We start from the raw sequence: 17,972 nt of genomic DNA on the forward strand, positions 1-17,972 counted from the left end.
TAATTAACACAATTTCAAGAGTGACGTCCACAGACAGTCACAGGTAGTCACACTTTCCAAAGCTTGAGGAGATAAATTCACAACACCGTATCCCTCTGAATGTCTGTGTTCAGATATAAACTTTTTTCTACTGCAGCATGGTTCTCATAATCCAAGTAGTGGTTTTGATAGTTAGGCTTTGGAGTCTGATGTTTTTAAAGAATTGGATCCAAATTCCCCCTTGTAAATCTAAAGCAGCTTTCTGCTGATTAACATTCCGGGTTTGCCTAGGCAGAGAGCAAAATCATGATGCAGTGAGTCAAACTGGGGGCTGGAAACAAGGCTGGTGGGGTGGTGGGTAGATTACGATAAGTACTGTAGGTCCTCTCACTCTTTCAATCACTGCTTTGCTTCCTTATCTTTGTCACTTCTAAGCTAAATCTGTTTCCCCCTCACTGAAACAAACTGATACAGAGGGCAGCAATCATTCAGATCCTGTTTTAAGCTGCCAAGCAACACAACATCCAAAAATATTAAACAGTGAACAAAAATTCAAGATGCTGAATAAGTGAAACAGTAGAAACAAACATTTTGGCATTCAGCATTATCAAGAAGAGCTCCACGTTTTGCATACTGCTCGTATATTCTAGTTGTATACAACTGCATCATAAAATATTCTGTGATTACAATAACATAGTCTGTGTAATGTGTAGCACCCAAACAAAGTAAAGTAACTCGAGCAAAGACACTTTCAGTTTAAGTGATTAAAAACTGCAGAGTCAGCGCAATGAATGTGGAAGGCTATGATGTCTCTTAAAGACAATAAAGGATTTGTAGAGTAGTGCTGCATTAACCCTCTTACTACTACACATTCCAATTAAACCTGCATTAAGAAAGGACAACCCACAGACATCCCATTATAGCCTGCCATTGGTGAGATAAATAAAGAGGATGAATGTGCATCATTTCATGGACATTACAACTCATCAGCATTTCTCAGCAGCAGTGAGTGAACAAAGCTGAGCTTTGCTCAAAAGGCCAGCGGTTCTTTGTGTGGAGTAATTAGCAGGGCTGGGTCCATTTACATCTGTCTGCCTTTACAGGCCACTGATGACAACAACTGTCCTCAGTACAAAAAGACAGAAGATAGTTCGATACTGGGAGGGGATCCACAATTGTAACGTTGTACTGTGAAAGCGGACAGAGCACCTCATGCAATTAGTCAGGAAATCAATGTCAGTGATGGAACATCTGCAATATTGCAAATAAATCAATGGACCACCCTAACCTCAGGCACAAATGATGACATTGTGATAAATGTGCTTGCTCCAGTCTGGCCACACACATATAAACACAGAACGAACTAATTGTATGCACCAATCACTGACATGTCATAAAGAGCACAAATGATGGGGTCATGTGTCAGTCTCACAGATGACAGCAATAAGCAGATCAGAGCACTAAATATCCTCCGTCTGTGCGACCTGGGTGCGTTAGGGGCCGGCAGGGTGTGTCAAGATGTCGACCTCTTTAGCAAGACGTAGTAAAATAGCTTTAACCGGACCAGTCACTTTATTCAATATGCTCTATGACCCATCTGACACCCACTGAGGTTTACAGCTCACCTATGACCCCAGCACACCCCTTATACACCCGTTCACACACACGGAACATAGAGGGAGTGTCCGCACCTCCAAACAAAGCCGACTAAAAGACCATTCCTGTATTCAGTTATGTAATCTCTTGACCCCAAACTCTTAACATACATAAAGCCACAACTGGACACACAAAGACACATATCCACCCTCTTTTGTGTTCATGAGGTAGCAAGTGTCCACGTGGTGGTCAGCAATACAGGAGACACGTAAAAGCTAAACAAAGCGTCATTGTGTCTTTACTCTACTTACAAACATGCCGATGGCATAGTGGTGGTAGGCATGGAGTTTGGGAGTTCTTGTGTTATTTACTCTGTTTTCCTTAAATATGCTCAAAATGAGAAACTGAGAAAAGAACTTACTAACTTTGTGGTAATCTGCATATATGTGAAACCACAATGCCCTTCTGTACTAAAACTGAAAATACAGATACAGTGTTCACTCCAGCGTTTCTCCGCTTCCTGTAGAAATGATGACTGTGCTTCTCTGCATTTCTGAACTTGAGTTCCCATTTTGTGTCATGAGTGTGAGAAAAAGAAAGAATGAATAGAAAGAAACAGAAATAACGAACAAAGAAAGAAAATTAAAGTACCAGGCTGTGTGAATCTGGTCTTGGCCACTCAGTTTATTTTTGTGCACCTCAAGATATAACAAGACATGAAAAAGCATAAATCTCTGTCTGGTGTACCCATTTATTTCTTATTTCTGTACTTCTGACTAACTGCAAGCCGGCCAAATATCACAAAAAGCAGTCAGTGTTAATATTTCTGGTTAAATAAGAAAATGACTTCACTAAGAAATACAAATACTGCAGCAATTATGTTAAGTCATCATTATTTTGTAGTACAGAGTAACCAAACAGTGATGTGTGTCCAGCACAAATATTTCAGAAGTCTATGATGAGTTTGTGTTGCTTCTTCTCTATAGGGGGCACCTGCTCACACATTCCACAGCAGCAATCATGGGAGCTACACAAATAAAGTTGTGGGAGGTGAGCACGTGTGTGTACAGGGGTTATGTTTGTTACTGTCTGCGTTCCCAGCTGTTGCTTCTGCAAGTGCTATAGACAAGCTTCACTCATTCTCTCTCCTTTAAATGTTACTAAGAGTTCATTTTAGCAACTTAACGTGAGATTTACCCCTGAGGTATGTTTTATTGGGTCTTTCCGCTATTGTAGCTCTGTGAGCATGAATGTGTGTGTGACTGTGTGCAGTCAATACGTAGGTCAAGATGAGTCTCTTCCATGGGTCTCTGTGGACCACCCACTGAAGCCCCATGCTCTAAGCAGCAGATGGGGGGAAAGGCAAGCATCCCAGACAAGATATCACAAGAGACTGTTGCCTTTCTCAATCTCTGCTTCTTACAACTGCAAAACCAGAATACTTTAACAAACAGAGGATTGTAAGAAGCCAATTTGCCTTTAAAGAGATTAATAGCTTTGGCAACTAGTGTGTGTATGTGTGTGTGTGTGTACACATTTCTTCCTGAGCATAGCAGAAGACCCGGTCACTTTACTTCAGCTGACTTTCCCACACTGCTACCCAAAGCCACAATGGCTAAATAATAACTGACAGTCTGTTAGCCCTTCCTAACACAAACACGCAGAAACTCACACCCTGGCACACATGTGAATTTTATATTACCAACTGTATCCTTTACAGAAATTAATATAACCTGGCAGGAAAAAAATGATAAATCATTGTGACTGACACTGCTTGAAACATATTCGCAATCTTAGCAAAATAAGAGGGTATAGCGAGTGGAGAAAAGTTTCCAAATTGCTGTACAGTAAACCCACTCAGACCTGTAATATGTGCTGAGTGTTGGGCTCAAACCACCATGGGTATTGTTAGTAAATCATGACTATTGAGAGGTGCTAGCCACATCCTGACCACACGCAATAAAACACACACACCCCTCTACCCTTCCCAGAGAGAAATAACTGCCCAACAGCCAGAGACACTTTAAACGGGGTGGTGTGCGTGGGTGTGTGAGTCTTGTAGAGGAATGTTTATGTGTAACAAATTTGGGGAGAGGACTGTTATTGCGTGCACACATACACAGATCCAATACAAATGAACAACCTGTTTTCATTCTCCTGTTCTATATGCTGCTATAGTCTGACTGTGTGTGATGATGACAGCTGAGCATATGCACGGGCCTTGCCATCTTTATTCACCATCCCCTGCAATTCTTTCTTGACAGGCTTTCACTGGGCAAAATCTCTATTTTCTGCCCCATAATTCAACAGTTTTTAAAACTCTCTCTAACTTTTAGTTCTTGCACTTCCTGTCCCATTCCAAGACAAACAATAATGCTTGCTTTGCCCACACGGGAAACCCCATAACCACATATGGCTAGACAGACAGAAGGAAAGGTTCATGGGATATTTCATTCAACTGCTTGCCAAGTGTTCAGAGTTGGGTCTTGGAATACCTAACCTCATAGGTTTAACACACACACACACACACGCACGGACACACATGCACACACACACACACACACGCACACACACACAGTGTTTCCCTACCCTTGAACAATTCCCAGGCTCCAATTTCAGCCCCCATGCAATCTCAGAAGGGCGTTCAGAAACAGCAGAGTGATAACAAGCAACATTTTTACCTTCAACCACTTGAAAGAAACATGAAGAAAATAGAACATAAGATAATAATGATGAGTACAGAAGGAATTCTACATAAAGACAGTGATATATATATATATATATATATATATATATATATATATATATATATATATATATATATATATATATATATATATATATATATATATATATATATATATATATAAAAAAGATTTTTCTGGTCCACTGCTGAAAGCCAGGTTTAACCTAGCAGTCAAGATCTATACAATATGATACCCAGAGATCGCTAAATATATTTAAAATAAGACCTCTTGGGTGCGTTTTCATGTGAACATAATTATGCTTTCCCCAGTCATTCTCTCTGGGTAGCAGGAGTCTGCAGGAGTGTGCGATAGAGATTTGCGTGGGAAGTCTCTGGCTGACCTTTGGCCAGGGGTACTTGGCAAAACAGAACTAGAGATGACTGCTGAGACAGCCAAAAGAAAGAAAAAGAAGGCAAAACAGGGAGGAAAAGGGTTTGGAAGGTAGAAGACGAGGAGGAGTGATTCCTTGATTTTGGTTTTACACTGTGGTGACACACAAACCATCTTGCAGAAATGCAAATGAACTCATACATAACAAAGACAGCCACAGAAAAAAAGCCAGAGAGTGTTAAATGGAAAGTTGCATGCAGAAATGTATGAGCCAGGGCATGAATAGCACTTGACCTGTCAGCTAACTGCTGACCTCACTACTCTGTAGCTACTAACACAAGTTGGCCAGAGGGTAATTATGGGCTACAGAGCAGCAGTCCACAAGAGCCAAGAACCACTAGGCAGGTTCATCTATGATTTTTTTTTCCCTCTGTGCTTGTCCCTCAGGCCTGCTTTCCTCACTGTGCAAGTCACTACTTTTGAGTAGGTCCATAATTTTTCCTCAGTATGGACATGTTAAATTATTTTAAAACACACATTCATAACCCTTCTCTCTTCCTGTCTGCTGGCAAATTGTACCAAAATCAAAGCCCAATGGAAGGAGAGAAAGATGGAGCCTTTGGGAAGCTTCCAGGGGTCAGGGCAAGCAGAAGCTTAAATCAAGTTGTTCTTTCCCAGCATGGCGCTGGAGATTATAGCTATCCATTCAGATATGATGGATGTAAAGAATGTGTGTTTTCTTTTCCACTTTCCTTTCCTGAAAAGCAACAGATATCACACAGACATCCCAATGAGGTTAAGAAGTACTTGCTATCACAACTCCATTCAGAAAACAAATAACCCCGCTCCATGCTGATAGTGTAGATTCCTTTCTATCTGTGTCTGCTCATTTGCTACTTATCAGACTGTGCTTCTATCTCTGGTGTTTTTGATTTTTTTGTCTAAGTGTGCAAGCGTGTTCTGTGTGAGTTATCTTTGTATTTTCAGACAGCAAGATAGAGCCACAATGTTATCAGAGTCAGAGAAGCACCAAGACTTCTCCTTCCTCAGTCTTCACATTTGGGCTTTCCTCTCAGGCTGCTGTCGTATGTACATTCTCCCTCGTTCCCCTGACATCAGACTGCCTGGACTGTGGAGCCTGCCTGCAGACCTCATGTCAAAACAAAGCCTTTCAGCAAAACAAATTAAGGCAGTTATGTTGAAATGTTTGCATGGCACCACCTGAAAGAGTAAAAGCTGTTCTTTTTGGCTGGGGCTCGGCTAACTGGCTGGGTGTTGGCGTTGCAATATTTATGACTTGCTAACCCTCAGGCTGACTCCCTCCCCACTGCAAGCCTTAAACTCGCAACACATACGCCCCCTGCATCTCCATCATGCAGACAGACACACCCTTTCTTAGCACCTGACTGGAGTACTGAAAGGCTCCTTCTGTGGTGGAGGCATTTCCTGCCAGGTTATAGACAAGTTTGTAATTGCTCGGGCATTTGTCTAATGGAAAGTCATGTTGACCAGCTCCACAACCTTATTTTTCACCTCTGTTAACTGGGTAGGTTTTAGATTTTAACTTATTTGTGAATGAGCTTTTGAGAATTCCTTTATAAGACTTATTAACAGAAGCTCCACAAAGCTATATGCGGTGCGTGGTCTAATATCTAATGCAAAGCATGTGGAAATAAGAATGGGCTATAATTAGTCACACTTGTATTTACAGGCCACGCTGGTGGAAGAAATGTCTAATCCTAACACGTTTAAAAATCCCATTGGGCTCATGGAGAGTTAAACCAAATTAGGTTTGATGAGCTGATGAACGTGTTGGCATTGGGGCTGTTTTCTGAGGCTGTAATTTGCTCCTAGAAGTCTAAAAGAGGGGAAAATATTGAGTACTTTAGTTTAAGTCGTGCTCTGTTTAACTCCTGTCTGACTCACTTCCTCTACAGCCTCTCCATGCATAGACAAAAGCAATACAAACTCACTTCAGATCACTGAAGATACTAATAGACCAATTCACATTCAGAGAGAATGCAAGCTAGACTGCAGAATTAATCAATGCCAATAAACAAATGAAAAAAAAAACAATAAAAAAAATAAAACTGGATCACTGTCCATCCTTTTTCTTAAGCCCTTAACTATTAGATTTTTTTTTTAAAGTTACATTTCTCTGAACACGTTCAACAAAGCATCCTTTCACTGGTATAAAATTCCTACCACATAACACGCTTTCCCCTCCGCAGCTCAGATTATATCAGTCCTGGAGAGGAAATAGTGCTGGTGTCCAGCACTGTCTGTGACCCAGCAGTGACACACAGATGGCCAACACAACACAGAAACAGAGAGAGCAGATGTGGCTAAAAACACAGAGGCCATCAATTCGCAGAACACATCCAGTCAAACACACACTTCCATGGACATGGGCCCACATATGTACACAGTTAAATACAGATGTAGCCCAAATAAGCGGGATCGTGCCCAAGGGACAAATCCAGTGCAGACACATTGTAACACAAACAGAGTGTTAGGTCAGAATTTTCTTAGTGCAACAGCAATAGCATTTAAGCCCTATAAACACAACAGAGACAAAACCTATGTATAATAGCTAACATTTTCAAAGGAAATGCATGGTGATTATGTATAACTAGGAGTCTTTAAAGTCTGGAACTTGGGAACCAGGCTAATCTGATGATGTCCCCACAGCGTTAATCTAACCTTTCATGTCCAAAAACATACCTCTTAAATCAAAATGTATGTCAAACATTCTTCTTAAAGTCATACTTTTATTTCATCAAATGCATTTCATTGTTGGCTTTTCCTAATAGACATCCTCTTTTGGTTACCTATGAGATTTGATCTGTTTATTTCAGTTTCAGGAAGGAGTACACATGTGGTGGATGTGCTGTACAGATCTTATCGACAGAAAGAGGCTTAAGTCTGGAGCAGAGGGTGTCCTGTCTTGACAGAGTCTGCTTTCCTGTGCCCACATGTGTACTCCATATGGCTCCTTCCCTGCACTAACCACAAGGGAATTCCAGGAAACCTAACTGTACATGGTTTTGGTCTAAATATGCTGTGTGCTGCGGTGGCTCTTTTAATCACCACATATCCATGTGGATGACCATGACCCAACAGGTGATGTTTTTAGAAGATGGCACTGCTGGTTAGAAGGTTTCAGATGCAAAAAAAAAGAAAGAGAGAAGATATACAGCAGTAGGATTGGATAGAGAAAAATAACATAAATGTGCCAGAAAAGACTGGAATATGACTACCTGATATGCTGTTACAGAGGTAAAAAAAAAAAAAAAAGTAAATAAATAAATAACCAGATTTGATAGGCTATACCAAGAGAAACATGTTAGATGAAGCCAAAGAAGTTTGCAAATCAGCACAACTTGGGAAAGGGTTGATATATCCTGTGATGTGGGCAAAATCTGCTGAGCCTCAGAGTTTATATACGTGTTGTTGTTGATGAAGCTGCAGGCTCGACATGCAAACAAACACATTCCAGTGTCTGGTGAAGAAAGATTAGACAGTTCAGGGAAGGGAAGACTAAACAAGTAGTACCCTTACTTATGATGGCAATGATAACCAACAGCCATACTCTGCATCCATTTCTGTCACTGGTCACGGGCATTTTGAGAAAATTTTAAAAAGCAAAACTCCTCTTTGGGCATTCAGATAACTGCATCTTCTTGAATTCGGTGAAACAGAAGTAGACAGTCTCCACTCATCACTGTGTTTTAATGCCTTTGTTAGCTGTCACTCTGTCAGCCCTTAATCAACCATGTTGACAGATAAGGCTAACTCAGGACAGCACACAGTCCCAGTATGCACATACACAGATACACACTGCAGTCCCTCTTAAAAGCACAGATACCATCAGAATCGGACTAGAGGCAGAAATGGATGAGAGTGCACGACATCAAAGCAGAGACAAGCGCAAGAAATGTCAAAGGCTACAATGACCTACTTATGGCATGTATGCACACAACTCCTTTAACCTGTCAAAATGGGCACTGTGCTCACTGAGCCTGACACACTTACCAAAAAGCTTGTCATGAATGCTGTTCTTGCATTGTGCTTGCTTTTTATTTTCCATTGCTTCCATCCTATTCTCTCTATCCAACTTCTCCCTCTGGAAAATTGGCTCGTTGTTCAGGGAGTTAGAGAAACTACTCCCATCGTTAATGCAAACTATGAACCAATGCTCAACCTGCGAGTGATGTACTGTGAGTTGGGCCTTGGTTTGTCACTGTGAGGAAGAAGCTGGTATGTAGAGTATAACAGCTTGTTCTAGCCATACAATGGCAACTATTAAGCTAGCGTACTTGTGCAATTTTGTTCGTCTTTTTTGTACTGTTAACTACACTGATGGGAATAGTGATACAAAGACAACAAACTACAATAAATTGTGTATTTGGATCCCGAAGGACTAAGGTGAAATACTCGTGTAAATTTGCAAATACTCATGTGTACAGTAATGTATGTGCATATGTAAATGGATATCAGTTTGAACTCAAGTGTGACCATCTCGAGGGGATAAATCTGTGTGCACAACGGTGAGGCTACCAGCGACTGTGTTTGCTTTTCCAGTGCAATACATCTGAGATTTGCAGTCTCCACACACTGCTTCTCTGACTCTGGTGGACAAAGAGGTCACTCACAGAGTCACAAAAAGCTCTCTCTTTCAGCTTGTTTACAAAAACAACAGTTTAGACTTTAAAGGAAAGAAGAAGAAAAAAAAATACTTTCCAAGCTCGGCTGAAGAACATCCAAAAGAAGCTGTGCCCTCATTCAGCACTGGCTGGAGTGATCACAGCCTTTACTTTGGCTCCCAGGCTGCATGTACACACTGGAGCAATCCTGCAGACAGACTCTAACTCTTCCTCAGCTACAGACATTTGGCTTGAATCTACCTGGCTAAATCAAGTCGACTCCAACAGATTTCACCAGAGAACGCAGCACAGAGTAATTAAATCCAATCCCTGCTCACAAAAATGTGTTTCCTCTTAAACTGCACACTTCCCAATTCTTCTCCATGCAGTCCTCCCATCTGATCTATTTGTGTGTAATTAAAACATTACAACCCAATCACTCACAAAATGGTTCTATATTGACTACAATGGCTGGCTTTAGTTTTGCTGGGGGATACAAGCTGCCGAAAGGGTGCATTCCAGCTAATGCCTATTAGCAATTACAACCATGATGCCTGGCACTGATTTTTTCAGAGTAAGAAGCAGGAAAGCTGATTATTTTAGTAGGGGTTTGTGGTTTGACACAGACTTAGGGAGTTATTCAGAGTTTACTCTTTGGGATATCTGTGAATGGAATGAATGTTTAAAGGCAAGGCGGAACTGATCTGCACTGGCCCAGAAACAACCAAATAAAGGATTGAATGAAATATGAATAAAGAGTTTGTGTGCATCTGTGTATAGAGATATTTTTTTTCTCTTGTACTTCAGCTAGAATGAATTGGTTGTATTATTATCTTAGGTTTAGTCCTTTATAGCCACTTGATTGGGCAGATCTGACAAAAAAAAAGCAAAAGAAACATAAGCACAGAAAGGCTACTGTAGTATAACATCCTTAAAGGTTTCAGAAATTGGTGACCTTCTGGCTCACATCCAATCATAAATGTACATCAACAGTGGCTTTCTGATGACATGCAAATCTACACTGAACACAAAACAAACAAACAAAAAAGTGGTAAAGTGCATTCTTCTGCTGAAATAGACCACTAGTATCAGGAAATACCATTGTGTTGTCAATGATCTCTAAAGATATCAAGTTAGGTGGTGCTTTGTGTCAATGTACCATCCATGTGAACATGATTTCTAAGCTGAGCTCTGCCTACAGTGTCACACTCTCGGGTTAGGGTTAGGCAAATAAGTCACACTGTTTTAACTGTTTACCATTCAGTGATGAAGCATTTACACTTAAACACCAAAGTATAAATGGTCTCACGCAAACGCTATACTGCAGAGAAGCGGGCAGGAGTATAAATAAAGCTCGCCTCTGTCAGTGCGCCCCAGGGCAGCTGTGGCTACAATGTAGCTTGCTATTCGCCAGTGTGTGAATGTGTGTGTGAATGGGTGAATGACTGAATGTAGTGTAAAGCGCTTTGGGGTCCTATGGACTAGAAAAGCGCTATACAAATGCAGGCCATTTACCATTTACCATTTTGTGTCAGCCCTAACACTGAGATGATGCAATGCACTGTTATTCCTCTTAGATATTGCTGACATTCAGGCAATGCTCCAAGATGCCTGGTTAAAGATTCCAACCATTTGCCAGCCTGTCATCCTGCTTCCCTCATTAGCTTCTCGGGCTGTAATCCCAGCCCTATGGACAGAGGAATGTGACTCTCCCATTGCACATTTTTCAGTGTAAACAGGTCAAAGAAGTTTTATAAACATATAACTTCCCCAGTTTGCTGACAGAATAATGGCTCAATTACCGATTTCCAATATTGAGATTAGAACTCTGAATCTAGACACAAAGGAACAACTGCTTTCAACTTTGCAATCACTATTTGTATGTCACTTGACCTCTTTCCCATGAATATCTGCCATGCCCATCTCTTTGGTTCCACTCCCTTCAGCGATTTACTGTAAACAGTGTTAAAAAAAACGTGACTCATGCTGCTGTAATATGATAGGAGGTACATTGCCAAAGGCAAAATAATGTTAATACAGTTTTATTAAAAGAGAGAGGAGTTATACCTGAGGTGGTTCACAATATGAACTCCAAGATTATTGTTTGACTTTATTTTCATTAATTTAACAGACACAATCACCTGCATGAGAGGACAGGAAGTCAGTGATAGTTTCCTGGTTCAGTGCTATTGGCTTTTTACTAGTCAGACAAACCATTTGTGCCGTCATATCTGTGAAAGCATCACTCATGGTTTGCCAACAAGGGTCAGTATCCGCAAAGCTAAGTATAAGAAACCACAGATGAGTACAGTGAAACACAGCACTCTAAAGGGTTACTGTTTTAACAGCTGGACAGCACAAGCAACCACTGCAATCAGTGACATTGACCATTAGTGTGAATGCAGCCTGGTACATGCAATCACAAATAAAGCTTTAACACAAAAGCACGAGAGTTTAGTGAAGCATTAACCCTATCTACTAAAGCTTTAACACTTAGTTTTGTTGGTCCTTCAAACAAATGTCTGCCGGCAGTTTTCAAACGGGTCACCTAAATTAATCCATGTGGATATTTTGGGGAAACGGGTTTGTTGTTAATGCTTGTCTCCAACATACCCAACACTCTTGTGAGCCCTTAATATTAACATTTTTACGTTTTTTCTCCCAAGACTCAGTTTGATCCTCACCAGATTTGTGCAACAGGGGAATGTATTTTCAGAGTGCTGGTTTCTCCATCTGTGTGACCACAGCACTGGGCTCCTCTCCCTGCATCTCTCTGCCCACTGTTCCCACGCCTCTTTATGGGCTAAATACATATTTAGGGAAACACTGAGTAGCAAATCATATGCTCTGACAGTACACCCCAAACCCAATACTAGCAGTCTTTTTACTATCTTCATAGATTTAAAGAAAGAAGGGAGAAGAAAAAAATGTTGTTAGTACTGGACTAAGTTTATCTATCCATGTATGATATTTTGAGCATGAAAGCTCTCTTTCACTGAGCCCCTGCTTCAGACTATACAAGTATTCACATTCAAGTTTTAGAACAGCAACCCAAATATCAAACTACTGCCCAGTGCAAAGTGTGAATGGGGCTGGTGATTGAATTTAAATTCATGCCCCAAAATAAATGACCCTCTAGTCAACTGTTTGCAAATCTAACTACTGGACTGCTGTTACAAGCCCCTTGAGAAAACAACTATAAAGTCTGAGAAAAGCGAGAAAAAAGGTCCTCCAAACACTTGAATGGCGCTCACTTGGAAATTGTCCTATTAGCAAGACTAAAGTTTAACACAGATCTGTGTGCTAGACATAAAGATCAATGATTTCATAGCCACTTCTACTGTCCATTAGTAAAGCTACTACTCTGCACTTTAACATGCTCCACTGTACTGTCAATACAAATTATACCAGGAAGTGCTCGCTCACGCCATTTCCTTGTGAGGAGAAATAAATGACAAATGGATTCTTCTGTATAGTCACATTGTGTATAGCGTTCAACCAGTGCTGTAGATCCATTTATATGCAAGCAAAGAAGACTAAATTGGTTTCAGGGTCTGTGTGCATGTGAATGTGCTCGGGTGAGTCTGCAAGTGTAATGAATAAGATCCTGGCACATCACAACTGGGTTTCTCTAATGCACTCCCTGTAGACCAGAAGAAATAAACAGATAAAGATGAAGTGGATGTGGATGTGGATGTGAACGCAATGGCAAAGAAAAAAGGGAGAAAGAGGGAGAGAGAGAGCCAAAAGTTAGACTAAGCATGAGAGGGCAAGAGGAAAGGCGGGAGGGAGGGAGTTTTCAGTTTTGTTATTGGAGCCGTACAAGTCATTTCTAACTTAAAGAGTTCCAGATGTGGGTCAGCCTCTGAGAAAGAGGCAGAAAGATGAAGTGAGATCAAGTGAGAGGGAGGAGTTTTAATAGAATGTGCCATGCATTCTATATGATCAATAATCTACCCTCCCATACTGGTTTGTAAAAAGGAAATGGATATTTGTTTTTTGTTTGGGTGGTAGGCAAAAGAGGGGATGTTGCTCAGCAGTAGGGGGTTGCCGTTTAGGGTGTGGGGTGTCAGGTGGAAAGATGGTACAGGGGTATGTGGCTTCCATATCCCAGATTTAGCCCTATAAAAAGCTAGGGTGGTCAGAATAATAGTCTGTTGTTATTATATGCACACACACACACACACACACACACACACACACACACACACACACACACACACACACACACACGATGGTCTTTCTCAAGACCAGTGACTAAACTCACCAAAACAGGCCAAACCTAAGCTAAAGACATCTGGTGAAGTAATGTGACAAAAGCTGCTTTTTAACTTTTTTATGAAATAGCACCCCAATTCAAATGTAAAACCAAACAACAGGCCTGTCTAGTGTACAGTAATGTACTGTTTATAGCACTTGCAGGCTTAAATGGGGCAGATATAATGATGAAGCCACTGGAAGCTGTACAGACTTTGAAATGGAAGGTAGCAGTTAATATGTGAGTGCATGCATGTGGGAAAGTACTATCTATTACAAGCACATTGATCTCAGATCAGAAGTTGGCCGTGTTACATTAGCGTCTTCTCCACATGCACGGCACACTTGCACATCGCAACTCTGAGCCTCATAATTGTATTTAATATTGACTATCTATAGTTATTTTTTCTTTCTCTCTCTCTCTCTGAGTTGTGTATTTTGTTCCTTGGTGCGTGTATGCATCCTCAGCATTTGCTTTGACTCCCTCTGTGTTTGACTAAGCTGCACGATCACACAACAAAAGGCCATTGTGCTGCAGTAAAAAAGCTCTGCTCCAGGGAGCTGGTAGTGGGCCACAAACAAAGGCTGGTTACACTGTCCCAACACAAGCTCATGCATCAACTCAACACTGGGCTGCCAAAACAGTCATGGAAAGAGCACTGTGAGTGTACTAGGGCTCAACAGAGAAGGCGGAGAAAGAGACTTGATTCAGAAGGGATCTGAGGGTGGAGGAAACAAATGGGCAGGGAGCAGGATGCACAGCTGTAGCTGGAGGAGAGAGGAGGGAGAGATGTAAGATACAGTATGCAGGGATGGTGGTGGGTGAAAGAGATCTGTCTACCAGGAGCACAGGATGAGGAAATGGAAGAAAGGGAGGATTTTAAAGGAGTGTGGCCAACACAGCGAGAGGCTGAGAGGTGAAGTCAGCGCAAACAGAGAGCTATGTCAACAGACAAGCCTCCTGCCTAGACTCTGAAGGCTCTCTGCACTCCAAACCACAACAGTAGAACACCAGAGTGACATGTGAGGACTCAATCTCGCTGGTTGAGTCTTTTTTCTCAGCAATTTGTTGTTTTGTGACTTTGGTTGAACAGAAAATGCCTTCTTTGCCCACATTAGAGGCAATTTTCTTGCTCTGACAAGTCAAATTGGCAACAAATACATCAAATTCTCACGCACTAAAAGCTGCTGTTGTAATCAGCACCAGGCCACGATTAACCTTTTTCCACACATGGACTCGGAGGGAGTGGAAAGTTGTGATCAACACTCAGGAAGACCAATATGTGATACAAAAAAATAGTATGCAACAAAACATTCACTGAAGGTCCTCACTCTATGCTATGCACTGTGTTAACTTAAATGCACTTTTATATACATCATTTATATTTACCATTAGCGTTCTTCCCGCAGATGAGGTGCTCATAGTGTTGCAGGACTCCCCACAGCTCCGCGTCATTGTTGACCACCCCCTCCATGGCCTCTGCACTCACCGTGGTGCACCCTGACCCCAAATCAGGCCCTGAATGACCCCTCTCGGCCATCAGCACCCGGGCACCTATCTCCTCCACCAAAGCTTCCATGCATGCAGTTAGGCATATGGCCGCATACTCGTGGATGCGCACGGAGATGCGGGTGTCCACCATCCAGCGGAAGAAGCGTCCCACAGAGAAGGAGAGGCCGCAGCGGGCGGACTTGCCTTTCCTCAATAGCTCACCGGCACTCATGCTGTACAAGGAGATGGCCTTAACTGTAGCAGAGACGCAGTAGTCGGCGAGGGCCCAGCTGAGCACCAACTTCATGGCACTCTGCACTTCGAAGCGTGTGCAGCGGCAGTGCATGACGCTGAGACGCTGAGCCTCTCTGGAAATGCGAATCAGAGCTCTGCGGAGAAGGGTGGACAGCCGCCTCACAGCCTCCGGTGAGAACACAGGTGTAGTCCCCCATTTTATGCTCCCACTCTCGGCCACTTTACGCAGTATTTTGGCCACCTCCTCCTCAGTCCATGGAAACTCTTCCAGTTCAGGTAAGCGTGGACACTTGGAGAAGATGTCCTCTGGGTCTTCTGGAAGGACAGTGTTGACCGTGTCCCAGCTGTTGTTTCTGCTATTCATGGAGCCGGAGTAGTACCACCAGTTCCCCCGGTGAGGGGCCGTCATGAATGCCTGGGAGTTTGACTTTGAGGAGGACAGGCTGAGGGATTTGCAAGAGTCCCCCGCCCCGTAGCCCGAGTCCAGAGTTAGGTCCTCCAGGGTTTTCATGTGGGCATTGCTCAAGCCAGCCATTGTCGTCCAACGTCCTTCACAGAGACCTTCTGGAAGAGAGGCGAACCTCCTCAGCGGCTTACCTGCAAAGTCAGAGAGGCAGCTGACGAAACTCCCCGGCGAGCTGGACGAACTGGTTACACAGCGCAACACTTGTCAGACATGCTGTTGAGTTCAGCTTGGGACGGCGAAATACTACAACTCCTTCAGCAGACAAAGTCCTGATTGTTAGAAAGAGTAGACTGAATCAAAACTCTCTCTATTTTATTTACAAAAACGACAGCCAGGATGATTCAAGTCGTACCCGGCTCACCTTCCCCCTGATCTCACCGGGATTTAAACTTTCCTCCGGTAACCTGTCTTTTAAGAGATGAAAACAGTCCTTCCGCGATTTCAATACAGCCAGAGTCGAGTTTACTTATAAAATAGCTCCATGTAGCCGCTCAACAGACGGAAAGTCTTTGTTTTTTGCGTAGATAATTGTGGAAAAGTTCGAATATATATCTCTGCTCTCCTCTCACAGCTCGTCGTCACGTACAGTGTACCGGAGAGACTCGGCTGCAGATGTGCGAGAGGAGGGACTGCTGATGAATGACAACGCGGAAGCAGCTCAAACACCAATCAGAAGACGCCCGACTCTCACGTCAGCCAATCAGAGCACACTTAAAACCTTTCCTAAGTTGGAAAACAAAAGTAAACTTAATTTCCCCTGAAAGAGGGATACCGTAACACGTGTATGACCTACTACTGCATTTGCCCATTATCCAAGTATCACACAATGTTTCAAATATTTTGTGAGAACATTATTTTATAAATATATTATTTTGTCAAATCGAGAGCTCAAAAATACTATTAAATATGATTAAATTATTAAATACTAATTATTGTAACAGTAACAGATACATGGCACATCATCCAGTCCCTAGTTAGTTCCTCACGTTCACTCAGAAGTAGATGGCTTGTTCACTGCATATTAGTCAACTGCACTGTAAGTGAAACAGATACTCTGAGCACCTAGTAATGGTGTAAGACTTATACCATATGAGGTGGAGTAAAGTTTACTTTGACTGTACGAGGTTTAGGGTTTTCACCGAAAACTGCATTTTAAAGCTTATTTAGAACAGGGAGGAAAGCAGAAATACTGCAACAGCTCGAATAATGAGAGATTTTGTAGTGGTTAACTAGTAGTGCACTGTACATTCTGCTCATTCAGCACCAGTTCAGCAGAACTAATAAAAATAGGCCTGTGACTACCTGCTTCTCATTAGTCTGCGCTCACATAGGCAGGGTGTGTCTCGATTACATAAGGGGTTTAAAGCACAAGACTCACTCTACGTACCTGCTGGACCGCAACAGTGGCTGCAATAAATGTTATCTTGTATATACAGACCCACATGTTACAGGACATATCGTCTGTGTGCTTGAAGTGGAAAAACCCAGTCCTGATATGTACACGCACTCATATCATGCTGTCTGTATTAGTCAGTCATAGAAACTGAAAAAAGTAAAGTACATGTAAACTCCCCAATTTCTTGCTGTTAGTCAGAGCTTGTCTAAAGCAGAAGACACACGGGACACGGGAGAGGAGATCACAAGGGGTCAGCGCTTGCCTCATCCAGACCTTGTTTAGCTGTGGTGTGGACAGCGCTTACCTCATGGTCTAGAGAGGAAAGCCACAACCGTGTCAATGATTAAATGTCAGTTCTGCTGGGAATTTTTTTAATGTTAGCGTCATGATGTTTCACTTCTCACATATCACTCATACGTGATCACATATCACACTGTGATCACATATCACACTGTGATATGTGATCACAGTGTGATATGTGATCAATGCACAATGAGTTCTCTGGATGTATTAGAAACTATTTTTTCTCGGAGGAAGCTTCATCACCTGACTGACGTCATCGTAGCGTATTGAATGTAGTAATGTTTCCCAGACAAATTCATGTGAAATACTCTGGCTGTTTTGTTCATGTAGCTTTCCCAAAAACAAATGTGTAGCATATAAATAATAACAAAAAGCTATAATTTGCAAATCCTTCAAACAATATAGTTTACAGAAAATATAGCAATGGGAAAATGTCATTTATCCTTTATATTGACAAATAGATGTTCATTTAAAAAAATCGTGAAATATTTGAGAACTGGAAAAG

The 17,972-nt window shown here is 42.0% G+C and overlaps 1 protein-coding gene across 1 annotated transcript in view; it reads right to left on the reverse strand.

The window, feature by feature from the left end:
• Nucleotides 1-16,352, reverse strand: part of abtb2b (ankyrin repeat and BTB (POZ) domain containing 2b) — a 37,612-nt gene extending 21,260 nt beyond the window's left edge. Inside the window, exon 1 of the mRNA XM_063479983.1 lies at nt 14,946-16,352. Within this exon, the coding sequence (XP_063336053.1) occupies nt 14,946-15,837 (892 nt within the window). The 5' untranslated portion in view covers nt 15,838-16,352. The remainder of the gene's footprint in view (nt 1-14,945) is intronic.
• Between the last annotated feature and the right edge of the window lie 1,620 nt (nt 16,353-17,972).

This window comes from Pelmatolapia mariae, linkage group LG7 (assembly GCF_036321145.2).
Source record: "Pelmatolapia mariae isolate MD_Pm_ZW linkage group LG7, Pm_UMD_F_2, whole genome shotgun sequence".
Lineage (NCBI taxonomy): Eukaryota > Metazoa > Chordata > Actinopteri > Cichliformes > Cichlidae > Pelmatolapia > Pelmatolapia mariae.